At 42.2% G+C, this 13,744-nt stretch overlaps 1 protein-coding gene across 1 annotated transcript in view; it reads right to left on the reverse strand.

Annotated features, from left to right (window-relative positions):
* FBN2 (fibrillin 2) overlaps positions 1 to 13,744 on the reverse strand; it is a 255,478-nt gene that overhangs the window by 22,415 nt on the left and 219,319 nt on the right. The window contains exons 48-55 of the mRNA XM_025860885.2: positions 13,578 to 13,697; positions 10,686 to 10,811; positions 9,863 to 10,015; positions 9,027 to 9,092; positions 8,596 to 8,721; positions 7,892 to 8,011; positions 6,785 to 6,907; positions 5,898 to 6,029 (exon numbers count right to left, since the gene is read on the reverse strand). Of these exons, the coding sequence (XP_025716670.1) occupies positions 5,898 to 6,029; positions 6,785 to 6,907; positions 7,892 to 8,011; positions 8,596 to 8,721; positions 9,027 to 9,092; positions 9,863 to 10,015; positions 10,686 to 10,811; positions 13,578 to 13,697 (966 nt within the window). The remainder of the gene's footprint in view (positions 1 to 5,897; positions 6,030 to 6,784; positions 6,908 to 7,891; positions 8,012 to 8,595; positions 8,722 to 9,026; positions 9,093 to 9,862; positions 10,016 to 10,685; positions 10,812 to 13,577; positions 13,698 to 13,744) is intronic.

Here is a 13,744-nt window from a genome sequence, read left to right on the forward strand (position 1 = left end):
CAGTTTACGTTCCCACCAACAGTACATACGGTCACAGTGCATGGGGTTCCTTTTCTCCACATCCTTGTCAACACTTGTTATCTCTTGTCTTTTTTATGATTAGTCATCCTAACAGGTGTGAGGTGGTATCTCACTGCGGTTTTGGTTTTCATCTACCTGATGACTGGTGATGAAGAGGCCACCAAATCTTATTGCTCCTTCTTTCTTCTTCTTCTTTTTTTTCTTAAAGATTTTATTTATTTATTTGACAGAGACAGACACAGTGAGAGAAGGAACACAAGCAGGGGCAGTGGGAAAGGGAGAAGCAGGCTTCCCACTGAGCAGGAAGGTGGATGCGGGGCTCGATCCGAGCGGAAGGCAGACTCTTAATGACTGAGCCACCCAGGCGCCCCTCCTTTTCATTTCTGTGCATCAGCTCAAATGTCTCCTTGTCAGCGAAGCCTTCCTTGGAAATGTCTTCTAAATTAGCTCCCATTTAATCATTAAGTCTTACTCAAAAAGACTTACTGCTATATGAAATTATCATGTCCATTACTTGTTTGATGCCTGTTGTTCCCTGAGCAAAACATAAACAACTTGAGAGCAAAGCGGGGGCAGGGAGGGGGGGTGGGGAGGACCACCTGTCCTTCTAGTTTATTAGGGTCTTCCAAGAGCCACACACAGTTCAGTAAAGTGTAACTCAGTAAGTGACTGTTCTGTAATAGTTTTTCATGGGGGCGGTGTGTTCTTCTTATATACAGATATAAATATCTTCTATGAGATACTCATATACTCAAATATATTTCAATTTTTTTTCTACTTTTCTCTTTTGGGGGGCACTTTATTTATGCAATGTTGGATTTTTTGTCTTCCACCTATATCATTTTCTTATTAATCACTTCCATACCCACATTTTTACTTGTGTTTTCATCAGCCTTTGCTTCTTTTTATTAATTCTACTGTGCCTAATTTCTGTGATGCTTTTCTTTTCTGAGCTCTGCTAGATCATTCTCTCTTGATACTGCTTTATCTTCATTTTCAAGCTCTTTTATTACAGTTTTTATTTAATGGTGTCTCTTACAGATTATGAAACGATTTTCCTAAACTTGTCTTCCTCCATTCCTGAGGTGTCTTAGTCTTAATTCTTGTTTATACTCCTTTCTTCTCCCCACCGCCTCAACCCCAGTATATATAACTTAGTTGCACTCTTCTGTAATTATCCATCTTTGACTGATTTTCACCATTTCAACTATTTGCTGAAAAATAATGTAACAGAAGATCACCCATTGCTGAGCTGGCTGTAATCTATAGCTTCAATTCATGTTTGTTGTACGAGCATTCTCTCACCAAATTGGTTATACACTCTGCCCATGGGGCATGCATACCAAGTTTTTTGTAATTTAGGAGGTCACTGTGGCTCTGAGTAAAGTTCTTTGAGTCTTAGTATGTCAACTGTGTTTTCCCTCTTCACACTGAATGTGGAACTGGACTTCTACAGAAACATTTTATGTTTCTCTCATTCACCTGTGTTCCCAATCTTGTACTCAAAGATTGCTGGATGAACTCTTAAATTGGGGCAGTTACTTTGGAAGATACCCGTATTCTATTAAAGTCTAAAGAAGAATAGGTCACCGCACCTCTTATGTGGTTTTTGATTGAAATTTTATAATATTTGAAAGATATTCTTCAGAGTCTGTATTTTGGGACCATTCCTCAGTTAAATAAGCAACACTCTTCCCTCCTCCGCTGCATTTCTAAATCTTCAGGGGATGGGAGTGAGGGAACACATTTTTATTCCATCATCTTAAAAGCAAAGCCTTCCTTCCCCTCATTAATATTTCAAAATTCATTTTGAAATAAATTTTATTCATTTCAAAATGAACAGCCAATAGTATTGTCAAGATTTTCATTAAAATTTAATGATCTTGGTGAATTTTTCTCTATTTATTAGGTTTTTCTATTCATTTGTTTACTTAGAAAATAATTACTGGGCATAGTATATTGCATAGTCAAATTTCATCTGCTCTATCTGATAAGGGGTCACTATCCAAAAATATATAAATAACTTAACACAACACCAAAAAAACAAACAATCTGACTAAAAAATGGGCAGAGGAACCGAGTTCGCACTTTTCCAAAGACAACAGACATGTCAAAAGATGCTCAACATCACTAATCATCAGGGAAATGCAAATTGCAACCACAATGAGGTATCATTTTACTCCAGTCAGCATGGCTAAAGTCAAAAAGTCAAGAAGTAACAACTGTTAGCAAGGATGTGGGGAGAAAAAGGAATCATCAAACATGGTTGGTGGGAATGCAAACTGGTACAGCTACTGTGGAAAACAGTATGGAGGTTCCTCAAACAATTAAAAATAAACTACTTTATGAGCCAGTAATTCCATTACTGGGCATTTGCCCAAAGAAAACGCAAACACTAAGTTGAAAAGATATATGCACTCCTTGTTTGCTGAAGCAGTATTTATGATAGCCAAGATATGGAAGCAACCTCAGTGTCCACTGATAGATGAATGGATAATGAAGGAAGATGTGGGACATACACACAATGGAATGTTACGCAGCCATAAAAAGGATGAGGGCATGCCATCTGAGAAAATAATTACTTCTAGAAGTAATTATGCTAAGTGAAATAAGTCCGACTGAGAGAGACAGATATCGTATGACTTCATTCCTGTGTGGGATCTAAAAACACAAATGAATAAACACACACCAAAAGCACAAGCTGACCTATAATACAGAGATGGTTCCCAGAGAGGAGGGGGGTGGAGAGGTTGGGCAAAATGGGCGAAGAGGAGTGGGAAGTACAGGTTTCCAGTTACGGAATGCAAAGGCCACGGAAATAAAAGACACGACATAAAGAATAGGGTCGATGATATTGTTAGAGCAACGCATAGTGACACACGGTAGCTACACTGGGCATGAGCACAGCATAATATTTAAACTTGTAGAATCACTGCAGTTGTATACTTGAAACTAATGTAACATTGTGTATCAAGTGTACTTCCATTAAAAAATATTTCACCTGTGACTGCATTTATAGTTTTCTTTATAGAGGTTTTAGATTTCCCATGTAAGTCTAATTCTTTAGCTTGTGATATTTTTAGTTTCTACTGCATTTGATATTTGGGGGATAATTTTGTTGGATTCCAGTTTCACCGTACTCAGCACTTTTATTGTGTTTCTTTTTGTGGCTTTATCTTTCATTCTCATTCTGACATTTTTAAGCACTTTTTTTTAAAAGATTTTATTTATTTATTTGAGAGAGAGAGAGACAGCGAGAGAGGGAACACAAGCAGGGGGAGTGGGAGAGGGAGAAGCAGGCTTCCCGCCGAGCAGGGAGCCCGAGATCATGACCTGAGCCGAAGGCAGTCGCTTAACCAACTGAGCCACCCAGGTGCCCCTGTAAACACTTTTTATTTATAATAATATTTTGGCTGTTTATAATGGAATTTCTAACTATAAAAACATGTCTGTATTAAATGGAACTTTGCTATAAAGAGCCTTCTGATGATCAAAGAAAGTTCTGCAGAAGGTTCAGCTACCAGCATAGTATCATGAAAAGCCTGAGGATCAGAAATGTTTTAGAACCTGGATCTTCTGTAGCATCTTTTAACAACGAAGAAATTCCAAATGTATAATGCTGCCCTAGGTCTTTCCTTTGAAAAAGCAAGTACGTGGGATCATAGAATATTAGAGCTAAAACACTCCTCCTCCCCCCACCCACCCAAATCATGTAGTTTCTCACTCTATAGAGGGAGACAGAGGTAAAGAGAATTTAGCGTCTTTTGAGTCACCCAGCTCATTTATGGCACATCCAGGACCAGAAAACTGGGGTCCTGAAGTGATCACAGTGCCCACCCCCTTGCTCCCAGGAAAAACACAGGTAAATGTAGTGACCGTACAATGTAAAACTCAGCTAGTTACAAAAATAAAAATTTTTCCAGGCGTAAAAAATAAAACACATTTCTAAGTATTTTAGTCAGATGAAATTCAAACACACATACACACTCAAAGAATTTAAAAAAAGAGAAGGAAATGAAAAGGGATCTCATGCACCATAAGAAGGCAGGATGGTTAACAGTATCTTCCATACAATCTACTTGTACCATTTCAAGCACGTTAGCATATGCGCCATGGGAGACTCTGAGACTCAAACATATGTGAGTTTGTCAACATGACCCAGGAGTCTGGGTATCTCTTCTGGGTTTTCAGATCCTGGGAGAACAGTGCTTTTGAAGGAACCACCGCATAACTACCTCTGATGTCATCTATTTTTTAACTTTGGTAAGTACTGTATATTGAATGAAATACCTAATAGATTAAGAGAAACTATGAAATCGAACTACAGTCTGATCGGTTGTTTGCAGGCATTTAAAAATTAATTTTAGAGGGAGCCTGGGTGGCTCAGTTGGTTAAGCGACTGCCTTCGGCTCAGGTCATGATCCTGGAGTCCTGGGATCGAGTCCCGCATCGGGCTCCCTGCTCAGCGAGGAGCCTGCTTCTCCCTCTAACCCTCCCCCCTCTCTCTCATTCTCACTCTCTCAAAATAAATAAATAAATCTTTAAAAAAATCAATTTTATATTATGCATGTAATTCACAAATTCCACTCTTTTGTAAAAAATTAAAATTGACAGGTAAGGTTGAATTACGTTTCAGACTAGTACCCTCTAATCTTAGTGTCTTCCCTGGGGGTAATTCCTTCTGTGAAGTGGGGGTTATCTTTTAAAAAATGTTTCTGTGTATTTACTTGCTTACATACATACGTACATACCTACAGAAAACACACAGTATTACTTACAATTTTCTTTAAAATATGACATTATATATTGTTCTGTAACTACACATTAAGAGCCCTGCTTCAGTAGAACCCTTACCTGCTCTATGGAATTTCACAGCGACGATACGCCACGTTTATTTCACTGTCTTGGGCATTTGGGTTTTGTTTTTTTTTTTGGTTGTTACTATGAACAAAATTGTAGCGAATATCCTTGTATCTCTCCGAATTCCTGTGTTAGATTCACTTTTTCAAACAGCTTTCTTTTCTTTTCTTTTTTTTATAAAGATTTTATTTATTTATTTGAGAGAGAGAGCATGAGAGGGAAGAGCATCAGAGGGAGAAGCAGACGCCCTGCCGAGCAGGGAGCCCGATGCGGGGCTTGATCCTGGGACTCCAGGATCATGACCTGAGCCGAAGGCACTCGCTCAACCGACTGAGCCACCCAGGCGCCCCCATAACTAAGATTCTGAATTCAAGGAGGGGCAACCATCTCTTCTCCAGGAGGAGGAAGACTCTGATTGCACTGTCCCAGGTGACAACACTTTGGGGAAGAAGTGCTGAGATACAAGGGCCAGGCATCCATGGCCACTGTATGTGGGGGGGACTGCGACGTGCACCATAAAAACCCGAACATTTTCAGCCCCTGAAGCCACCTTAGAGACCCAGCTGCACCTCCTCCATTTACACATGAATTAACTAAGGTCCAAGTAGGTTACAAACAATATGGCCAAGTCGCAGAGCCATCCAGCCTGAGCAGGGGTCTGGAGATGAGCGGCCTCTCCTCGTTGATGGAGTGATACTGAAACGAGAACACCCATACTTTCCCTTTGCTAAACAAGCAGAATTGTTTCAAGGAGCTGTCCTCTACTTCTCAATTAAGTGTTTTCGATTTACAGGACACAGAAGGATGAGAAGCAAGGACAGGCATCACTGGCACTGCACGATCTAAACCGAGTTCTACTGGCACAGCCCCTGAGATGGAAGAAATCCAGCAACAGCACAGCTCTGAAACAGCTAGAAAAAAAGCTGGCTGGGAGTGAGGATGGTTTGGGACTAGTGCTATAAACCTGCCCTGAGGTAGGCATCCAAAATAGCAGACCCCGCCCCGCGAAGCCTTACCCACGCAGCCCTCTCCGTCCGGCCGTCGGGTCATGCCGGGCGGGCAGAGGCACATGAAGGTGCCGATCAGGTTCTTGCACATCATGCCTCTAGATTCACAGTCATGGAGCCCTTCAGCACATTCATCCAGATCTAGAAAATAGTTTTAACAGGAAAATAAAATTCTCAGGAGCAGGCTACCGTTTCGGATTTTGAAGTCTTAGTTTTGGTTTTCTGGCTCTTAAAACGCTACCGTGTGACAGAGAAAGGAGCCAAGTCTCTTCCAACTCTTGGCTACATTCTAGATTTGTAAAAGCTTCGGCACTGGTCCTAATGCCAAGAAGTTCCGGAAAGAGCTGAATGGGAAGTCATCAGAGAGGGAGACAAATCATGAGAGACTGTGAACTGTGAGAAACAAACTGAGGCTCTAACAAATAAATAAATAAATAAAAATCTTAAAAAAAAAAAAAAAAAAAAAAAACTGAGGGTTGCTGGAAGGGAGGGGGGTGGGGGGGGATGGGCACTATGCAGGGCACATGATGCGATGAGCACTGGGTGTTATACACAACTGATGAATTATTGAACTCTACATCTGGAACTAATGATGTACCATATGTTGGCTAATTGAACTTAAATAAAAAAAATACTATAGTAAAAAAAAGTTCAGGAAAGGACAGTCTTTGCTTTAGTAAGAGCCCAAGAGTGTGACAGTGGTGGGCTCTTCAACCTGTGTTATCTTTGATTTGCTCAGGTAGACCATCAAGGGTCTTGTTATCCAGGTGTGGGAATCTACCAGCAAAATGCTGTCAGATTCGTCTGCAAACGCTGGAAGAAGACAGTGGAAAACTGTAAGATCATTACAATACATTTCCAGTGGCAAATAAAGTGTCTCCTGTCTGTGGCCTTACCTTTGCACATCTTCTGGTCTTCCCTGAGGGCGTAGCCAATCGGGCATGTGCATTCATAGGACCCGAAGGTGTTCATGCAGCGGAAAGCACACAGCAGCGGGTTCTGGGCACACTCGTTGATATCTGATCAAGGAAACGGGCAGGCATGTACTGAGCCTACAGTTTTGTTTGTTTACATGACACTGGTGTATTTACTCGGCTCTCATAGAGAAGGCAGTAGAACAACAGAACTCCCACTACTGGTATGGAGAAGCGGGTACCTGACAAACTCATCCTCCAACAAATAACAACTATAAACTCTGGGAAAAAAATACAGAAACAACTACCTGCAGTAGTTTCTACTGGTGAGTTGAAACTCAGCAAACAATCAGCAAGAAATAAGTTCCTAGTTTTTTTCTTTATTTTTGTTTTTCTAAAACTACCCTGTGGATGGCCACAGTCCTGGCAGCTACATCTTCAACAGAAACTTCCCGAGCTTCTACCTGGAGCAATCAGGAGAGGGAGCTAGGGGCAACCAAGGCTGCTCAAGAATGAGGGGGAACCCCGATAGGAGAGGACCAGAGATGGAGACACACTTTTTTTTTTTTTTTTTTTGCATAAAAGACCAAGTTGTTGACTTAACCATGTGTGTGGGGGGCAAAATCAAAGAAGCTAGCCACACTGGGGCTTACAGAACAAACTGAAATCTGAACCACTCTCTTCCACAGGCCAGCCACTCTGCTTTTACGTTCATCCAGGTTAACTGCCTGCTAAGACAAAAGCATCAACATTCTTCGAAGTAATACAACTGATTCCAGAAGATATCACACTCACAACATCCATGGTATAGTTCCAAATTAACCAACATGCTGAGGAGCCAAGAAAATGGGATGCCAACGTCAAGAGAAGAACACAGATGCCAACTCTGAGGTGACCAAGATGCTGCAACTATCAGACAAGGACTTTGAAGCAGCGACTGTAACTGTGCCCACCGGGGAAAAGGGAAGGATATTTGTGATGAACATAATCATCAGCAGAGTATCAAAGCCTCAGAAGTAAAAGCTGAGACATTAAAAAAACCTTTCCTATTATCAAGAAGAAATAATATTTAAGAAAAGTATCACTTGCCTTCACAATTCATCATGGGCCCTGGCTCAAAGCCTTCATTGCAATTGCATTCAAAACTCCCAATAACATTGGTGCATGTACCATTCCCACATGGATTGCCGATGGAACATTCGTCAGTATCTGAGAAAAGAAGAGTAAGAAAGTACCAAACAATCTGCAGAGTTTTAGCTTAATATGAGCATGAATATCTGCCTGGCCCTCACACATTTCCAGGATCTTCCCAGGGCACACCTGACTCTGTACCCTCCTTGGCCTTGAAGAGCTGGCCGGCCCTGACTCAGTGCAGACGAGCCCCAGGGATCAAGTGTGCCAAGCTCTGAGTGCCCAGACAGCCATGTTTGCTGGTAGATTCCCACACCTGGATAACAAGACCAAACCCATAGAGGGGTGTGGTCTTCTGCTACAAGAGCAGCTGCAGAAAGTCAGTGGACCTAAAATGGCCCTCTTTCCCCTTACTGGTTTTGGCAACTGTAAAGCTCTAGGCTAGGCACACCAGAGTTTGTACATTTGGCTGGAGGCCGAGGTTGGGCAACTCTCTCCACATTCACATAAATGACATCTACCGGAAAATACAAGATGGGAGAAGAAAAAGCCGTTACTAGCTACTGACACTGGCTCTGTGAGTCCCACCGCCACCCGGGGTGCCTGCAACAGGAGAACTAGGGTAGAACTTTCCGAGTGTGTAACGCGGAGCCAGCACTCACCCACACAGCGCACTCCAGTGTAATCCAGGTTGTAACCCATGGGGCATTCACAGCGAAAAGACCCGTCTGTATTGATACACTGACCATTTGAGCAAATGCCTGGACTCTCAAGGCATTCATTGACATCTAAAATAAAGAATTATCCATAGACTTCCTCAATATAAAAAAGATACGTCGAAACCGTGTGCATCTATTCAACAGAGACTTAAAATTTACAAGACATGTAGGCATTTCTTTTGCCAGATAAATACGTACTGTACTTCGTACACAATGTAGTCTGATGATAAATATAATGCACGTGATATATAATGCCGTATATATATGTAATTTAAAATATACTGTATGTTATATAGTAAAATATGACTTATAGAATAAATGTACAATGATTTATTTATGGGAAGACTATAGGAATAAAATACGTCAAACCACACCTTCACGAGTATCATGAAGACTGGGAACCGTTCCGTGGCCGTAAGGACACAAGTCCTGGAAGGCAACTGTAGAGAAGAATACAAATTCCCCATTGCTGAAGAGTCTCAGTTATCAGAGACCTTCAGAACTGATTAGTGGTATACAGGAAATCTGACTTATCTATTTTTATGGTTTCCTTCAAAAGCAACACTGAGCCTATTTAGAGCAGGTCACCCAAGCTTGCCCAGCGCCTTCCGGGGTGCTGCCGACTGAGGGCTTCTGGTTCTATCTGTTTGCTCCTTTAAGGCTGAGCAGCCAGAGCCCCCTCTGCCCAAGACACACGGGAGCTGCCTTGGACCTAGAGACCAAGCTGGTTCCGAGCCCGCTGGGAAGCAGCCTACACCTCGGCTGCACCAACACAAGACCTGGGAGGCTCCTGATCTCCTCCTGCAAATGGCCCTTGTGCTGACTCAGCTCCTCACCCTTTTATGTAAGACTCTGAGAGCGGCAGCCCGTGGTCCAATCCCCACGTGGGACTCGTGCAGCAGTTGGGAATATAATTTTCACCCCCTCCTTGCATCTCCTGCCCCACACCTCTCAAATTCATTCCTTTTAAAGCAAGCACTGCTAACCTCGGGCGGGGGGGCGGGGGATGAAGTAGCAGGAACTCTAGCCACGCTCACACATTCACACATGCTGAACACCCAAGTGGAGATCGAGTCCCTCAGATGAGCGTGTGCAGCGAACTTTACAGCTTAGACGTGAGGGAGAAATTTCGCCTTCAAAATACTCATCAGTTACACGGTTGAGGTGACTGACAGTCATTCCCAAACCTGCACAAAGTGGCCACTCTTACCTTCGTCATCTTTGGGGCACAGCTCACAGGGGTCCCCCCAGCCCTCTCCCGGCATTTTACTACAGCAACACTTGGCCTTGGTGGTGTTGAAAGCTTTGGGTACAGAACACTTTCCGTTTTCAAAGTTTGTGAAGCAGAAACTCTGGCGGGTATCTAGTCAAGAAAGCAAACAGCACGGGCCTCCTTACTGGTCATGTGAAAACACAGAATACTCTGTGGATAACGGTTTCTGATGGAGCGTTTCTCATGGGCTGAACGCAGGACGCAGATTAGATTAGCAGTTGAAAGACAGGTCTGGAAAACCTCCATGGCCGATTTCACATGCCACCTTACACTGACCTGTCTATAAAATCTGATGTGATTGTTTAAAATGTTTTTATAATGTTCCTAGGAAACCTGAGAAATGATGCTCAGTATTAAAATGATTTCCGTACCTCTTCTTCTACTGTTACATGATAGCCTAATAAAAACATTCTACGTAACTTTCAGTAAAACCATTCGCATTAAAAGCAACTCATATACTAGTGTACACAAAAAATCTATACCAACAACAAATGCAACAGTGAAGCAATAATGATAATAATAATGTGAATAAAAATAGTAATTTTTAGTATGACATTAAAAAAAATGTGGAAACAGAGCCAAAAATTCAAAGTACCTTAAAAGTGTCCGGCACATACGGTTTTGAGACCTGTATTTTTAACTTAGACGTATTTGCCATAGACATGTACTTTGTAGTGACCTACATTTGCTTGAGGGTTTACGGTCTAGCTGTGACGTTCCTAAGAGCAAATGATGACAGAGAAGCCATTCCAAAGCTTACCAAAGCATCTGCGTCCATTATCAGACAGTACAAAGCCGGGGGGGCAGATGCACTGGAAGCCCCCAGGAGTATTGGTGCAGGAACCAAAAAGACAGATGTTGGGATCTTCGTCACATTCATTTATATCTGGATAAGAGCAGGAGAACATATTGCTTTAAGCACATTAATACACTGTTAAATAAATAAATTTGTCCATACTACCACAAACCACTAGCCACTGATTATTTAATATGAAACGAGAGTACATAAGGTGTAACTTACTCTTTAAAAGTAAACTATTATTGCTTCAAAAGTCAAAGAATATATCCAGTTTCAATCAACTCTACAGCCCAGACACCCAGCAGAACTCCAGCTCACTGCACCTGATCCCTACGGGTGTGTGTGTATGTCCCATCTGCTTATCACATGTGACCAATTCAATATCCTACCAGTGACATAGTCTCAACGGGTCTCCTCCTCTGATGCTCCTCTCTGCCATCCAGGTTAAGATCCCAGCATCAGCTTTGTTCCACCCCCTGACTCCAGATGCAGACAGCATGTGACCTGTCTCTTCTACCTCCTCTGGGCTTTCGAACTCAACCTCACCTGCCCCCGGGATTCCCATAAATCTCCTAACGGACTGGGGCATCTCCCTCTCATGCCCTCAAACTGCCTCCAGGCTGCCTTTCTAAAACACGCATCTACTTGAAAATCTGTGCCCACAGAACCAGGGGGACTCAGACATGGTTTGAGAATTTCATCGTTCCCACCTCACCCCTTTGAAAGGTTCCTTCAAAGAAGTAAGGATTCCTTACCAGTGATACTCGGCCTTTTTATTTTATTTTATTTTTCATCGGAAGTGCTTATTTAGTGAGTTATTTTACCGCAGCGAGGAAACGTTACACAGTCCCGGCCACATCAGAATGTCAGCTCCATGAGGACAAGGACACAGCTGTCCGGGTCCCTGCTGCACCGCTCAGCCTAGCACGGTGTCAAGCACATACTACATTCTCCATTTATATTCGTAGAATTCTAGTGAGTCATACCAGGCCCTTTCTTTAAACATCAAAACCAAACCAAACCGAAGCCCTGCCGTGCTCCACACTGCCGGCAGGGCCGAGTTTGGTCTTCCGAGCTGCCCACTCACTGCCCCTCCCTTAGCACACCCCGGGTGCCTGTGTTTTCCGGGGGCCTCTCTTCCCTTCTTTGATTAGTCACTTCCTGTCCAACATTCAGGGGCCACCTCCAACGTCACCAGTTCTTTGTGATGAGCTGCTTTGACTTGCCGTATTTCTACCACCATCACCACAGCCCCAGCCTATGCTCCCACAGCCTGACCCCTTCTGGCGCGGCGTCCGTCACACTGGATTGCAAGGCAGCTTTACTTATAAAATAGGTCTTTTCTTTTATGCAGTGGGTTACCTACTGGCACGGACTGTATCTTTTTGTATTCCCAGCACCTAAAAGGTACCAATCATTCACTGTAACGCACACTGAAAGGTGTAATGAATTTGTGTGTGTGTGCGTGTGTGTGTGTGTACATGTGTGATATGCATAGGTGTGTGTAAGTGGGTGTACAGTCGTGTTAGGAATCATTTCATTCGGGTAAAATTGGTAGAAAAGATTCTAGCCTGAAGAAAACAGTCTTACAGTGAAGTAAAGATCATTTTTTTTTTTCAGAGATGCAAAATAGGAGGGTTGCTAATGATGGATAAGGAAAAAAATACTTCTGCCGTTGAATAAAAGGTTACTGAATCACAGATTTTTTTTCACTAAGAGAAAAGGTGGCTGAGCCTTTCTGACCCAGAGAAGTGCATGTATTTCTTTTCCCTTCTAACGGCTGACACCCTGCTACGGTCACTGTTTTATGAAGGGGTGGACTATAGGGATAAAGAAGAACTGAGATTAAATATGGAATTAAGGAAATGAAAGAAAGGATCTTTTACTTTTCAAGAAAGTTGTTATTAAGATGTGTCTAGTCTTTATTATTTTTTAAGGATTAAAAACAGTTTTACAGTGCACTCACGATAGAGATCAAGAAAGGGAAAAGACATAAAGACTAAACTGGAATGATGTGGGGTACCCATTATATGAAATCACATGGTCTGAAAAATAATTAAATTTGATGAAGTAAACTGTCTCCTTCATGTCTGTCTATCAGAGTCCCTGGAAAGTGAACTACTAGTAGAGCTACATAGATTTATTTTTTACTTGGGTAACTCAAAGGCAAAAAACCCCTCAGCAATCATTTCAGGTTAGAAGAACCACACTAAGATGGTGCTTCTGAATTTCAACAAGACTGTAACAAATAATTTGTATAAAAGTGAAATTAAGTAACTGTAAAAAGGTCGGTCTTCATCATGCTCACCAGGCAATTCTGGGACCTACTTCTAATGTGGTTACAGTGTTCTTGTATGCTGGAGGAGTTTCAGCAGAAAAACATCTGTTATGACAAATGGATTAATATTTTCTGTTTTGACATGAGGCCTTCCCAAGGAAAAAAAAATCTCAACAGCATACTCAAGATTTTCTGCTCCACATTTCTAAGACTCTAGACACCTTTAATAGCTATTTTAAAATTGGTTGCCAAAGATTACAATTTTTGTAGACTCTCTTTAAATTCAGTAGAAAGTCTCTGCTGGCATTTGGAAAAAAGATTAGAGTGCACTGAAAATTCTTTGACTGGTATAACATTTCTGTTAGTGAAAAACCCCATGTCCCTAAATGCTTTGTTCCCACCACTACACCTTCAAATCGATTCTTATGGTTCAGGGAAGCAGCTGTAGGCAGCTCTATGTTTAACTCCGTGGGTCAGGCTGCCTACAGTGGTTTGGATGTAGTATCCTTCCATAGGGTCTGGCCTGGGTCTTAGACCGAACAGCTCGTGGACCTCAGAACAAGTGTTAACCTTACCGATGCAGTTCTCACTTTTCACTTCATACCCCGGGGGACAGATGCATCTGAAGGACCCCTCCAAATTCTGACAGGTACCAGGAGAACAAGAGCCAGGGAGAGCGACACACTCGTTAGTATCTTTAAAGAGAAACAAGAGAAAAAAATGATTTAACTATGAGGTCACT

The sequence above is a fragment of the Callorhinus ursinus genome, unplaced genomic scaffold (assembly GCF_003265705.2).
Source record: "Callorhinus ursinus isolate GAN/ISIS: 27379988/994484 unplaced genomic scaffold, GSC_fseal_2.0 scaffold30, whole genome shotgun sequence".
Taxonomy (NCBI): domain Eukaryota; kingdom Metazoa; phylum Chordata; class Mammalia; order Carnivora; family Otariidae; genus Callorhinus; species Callorhinus ursinus.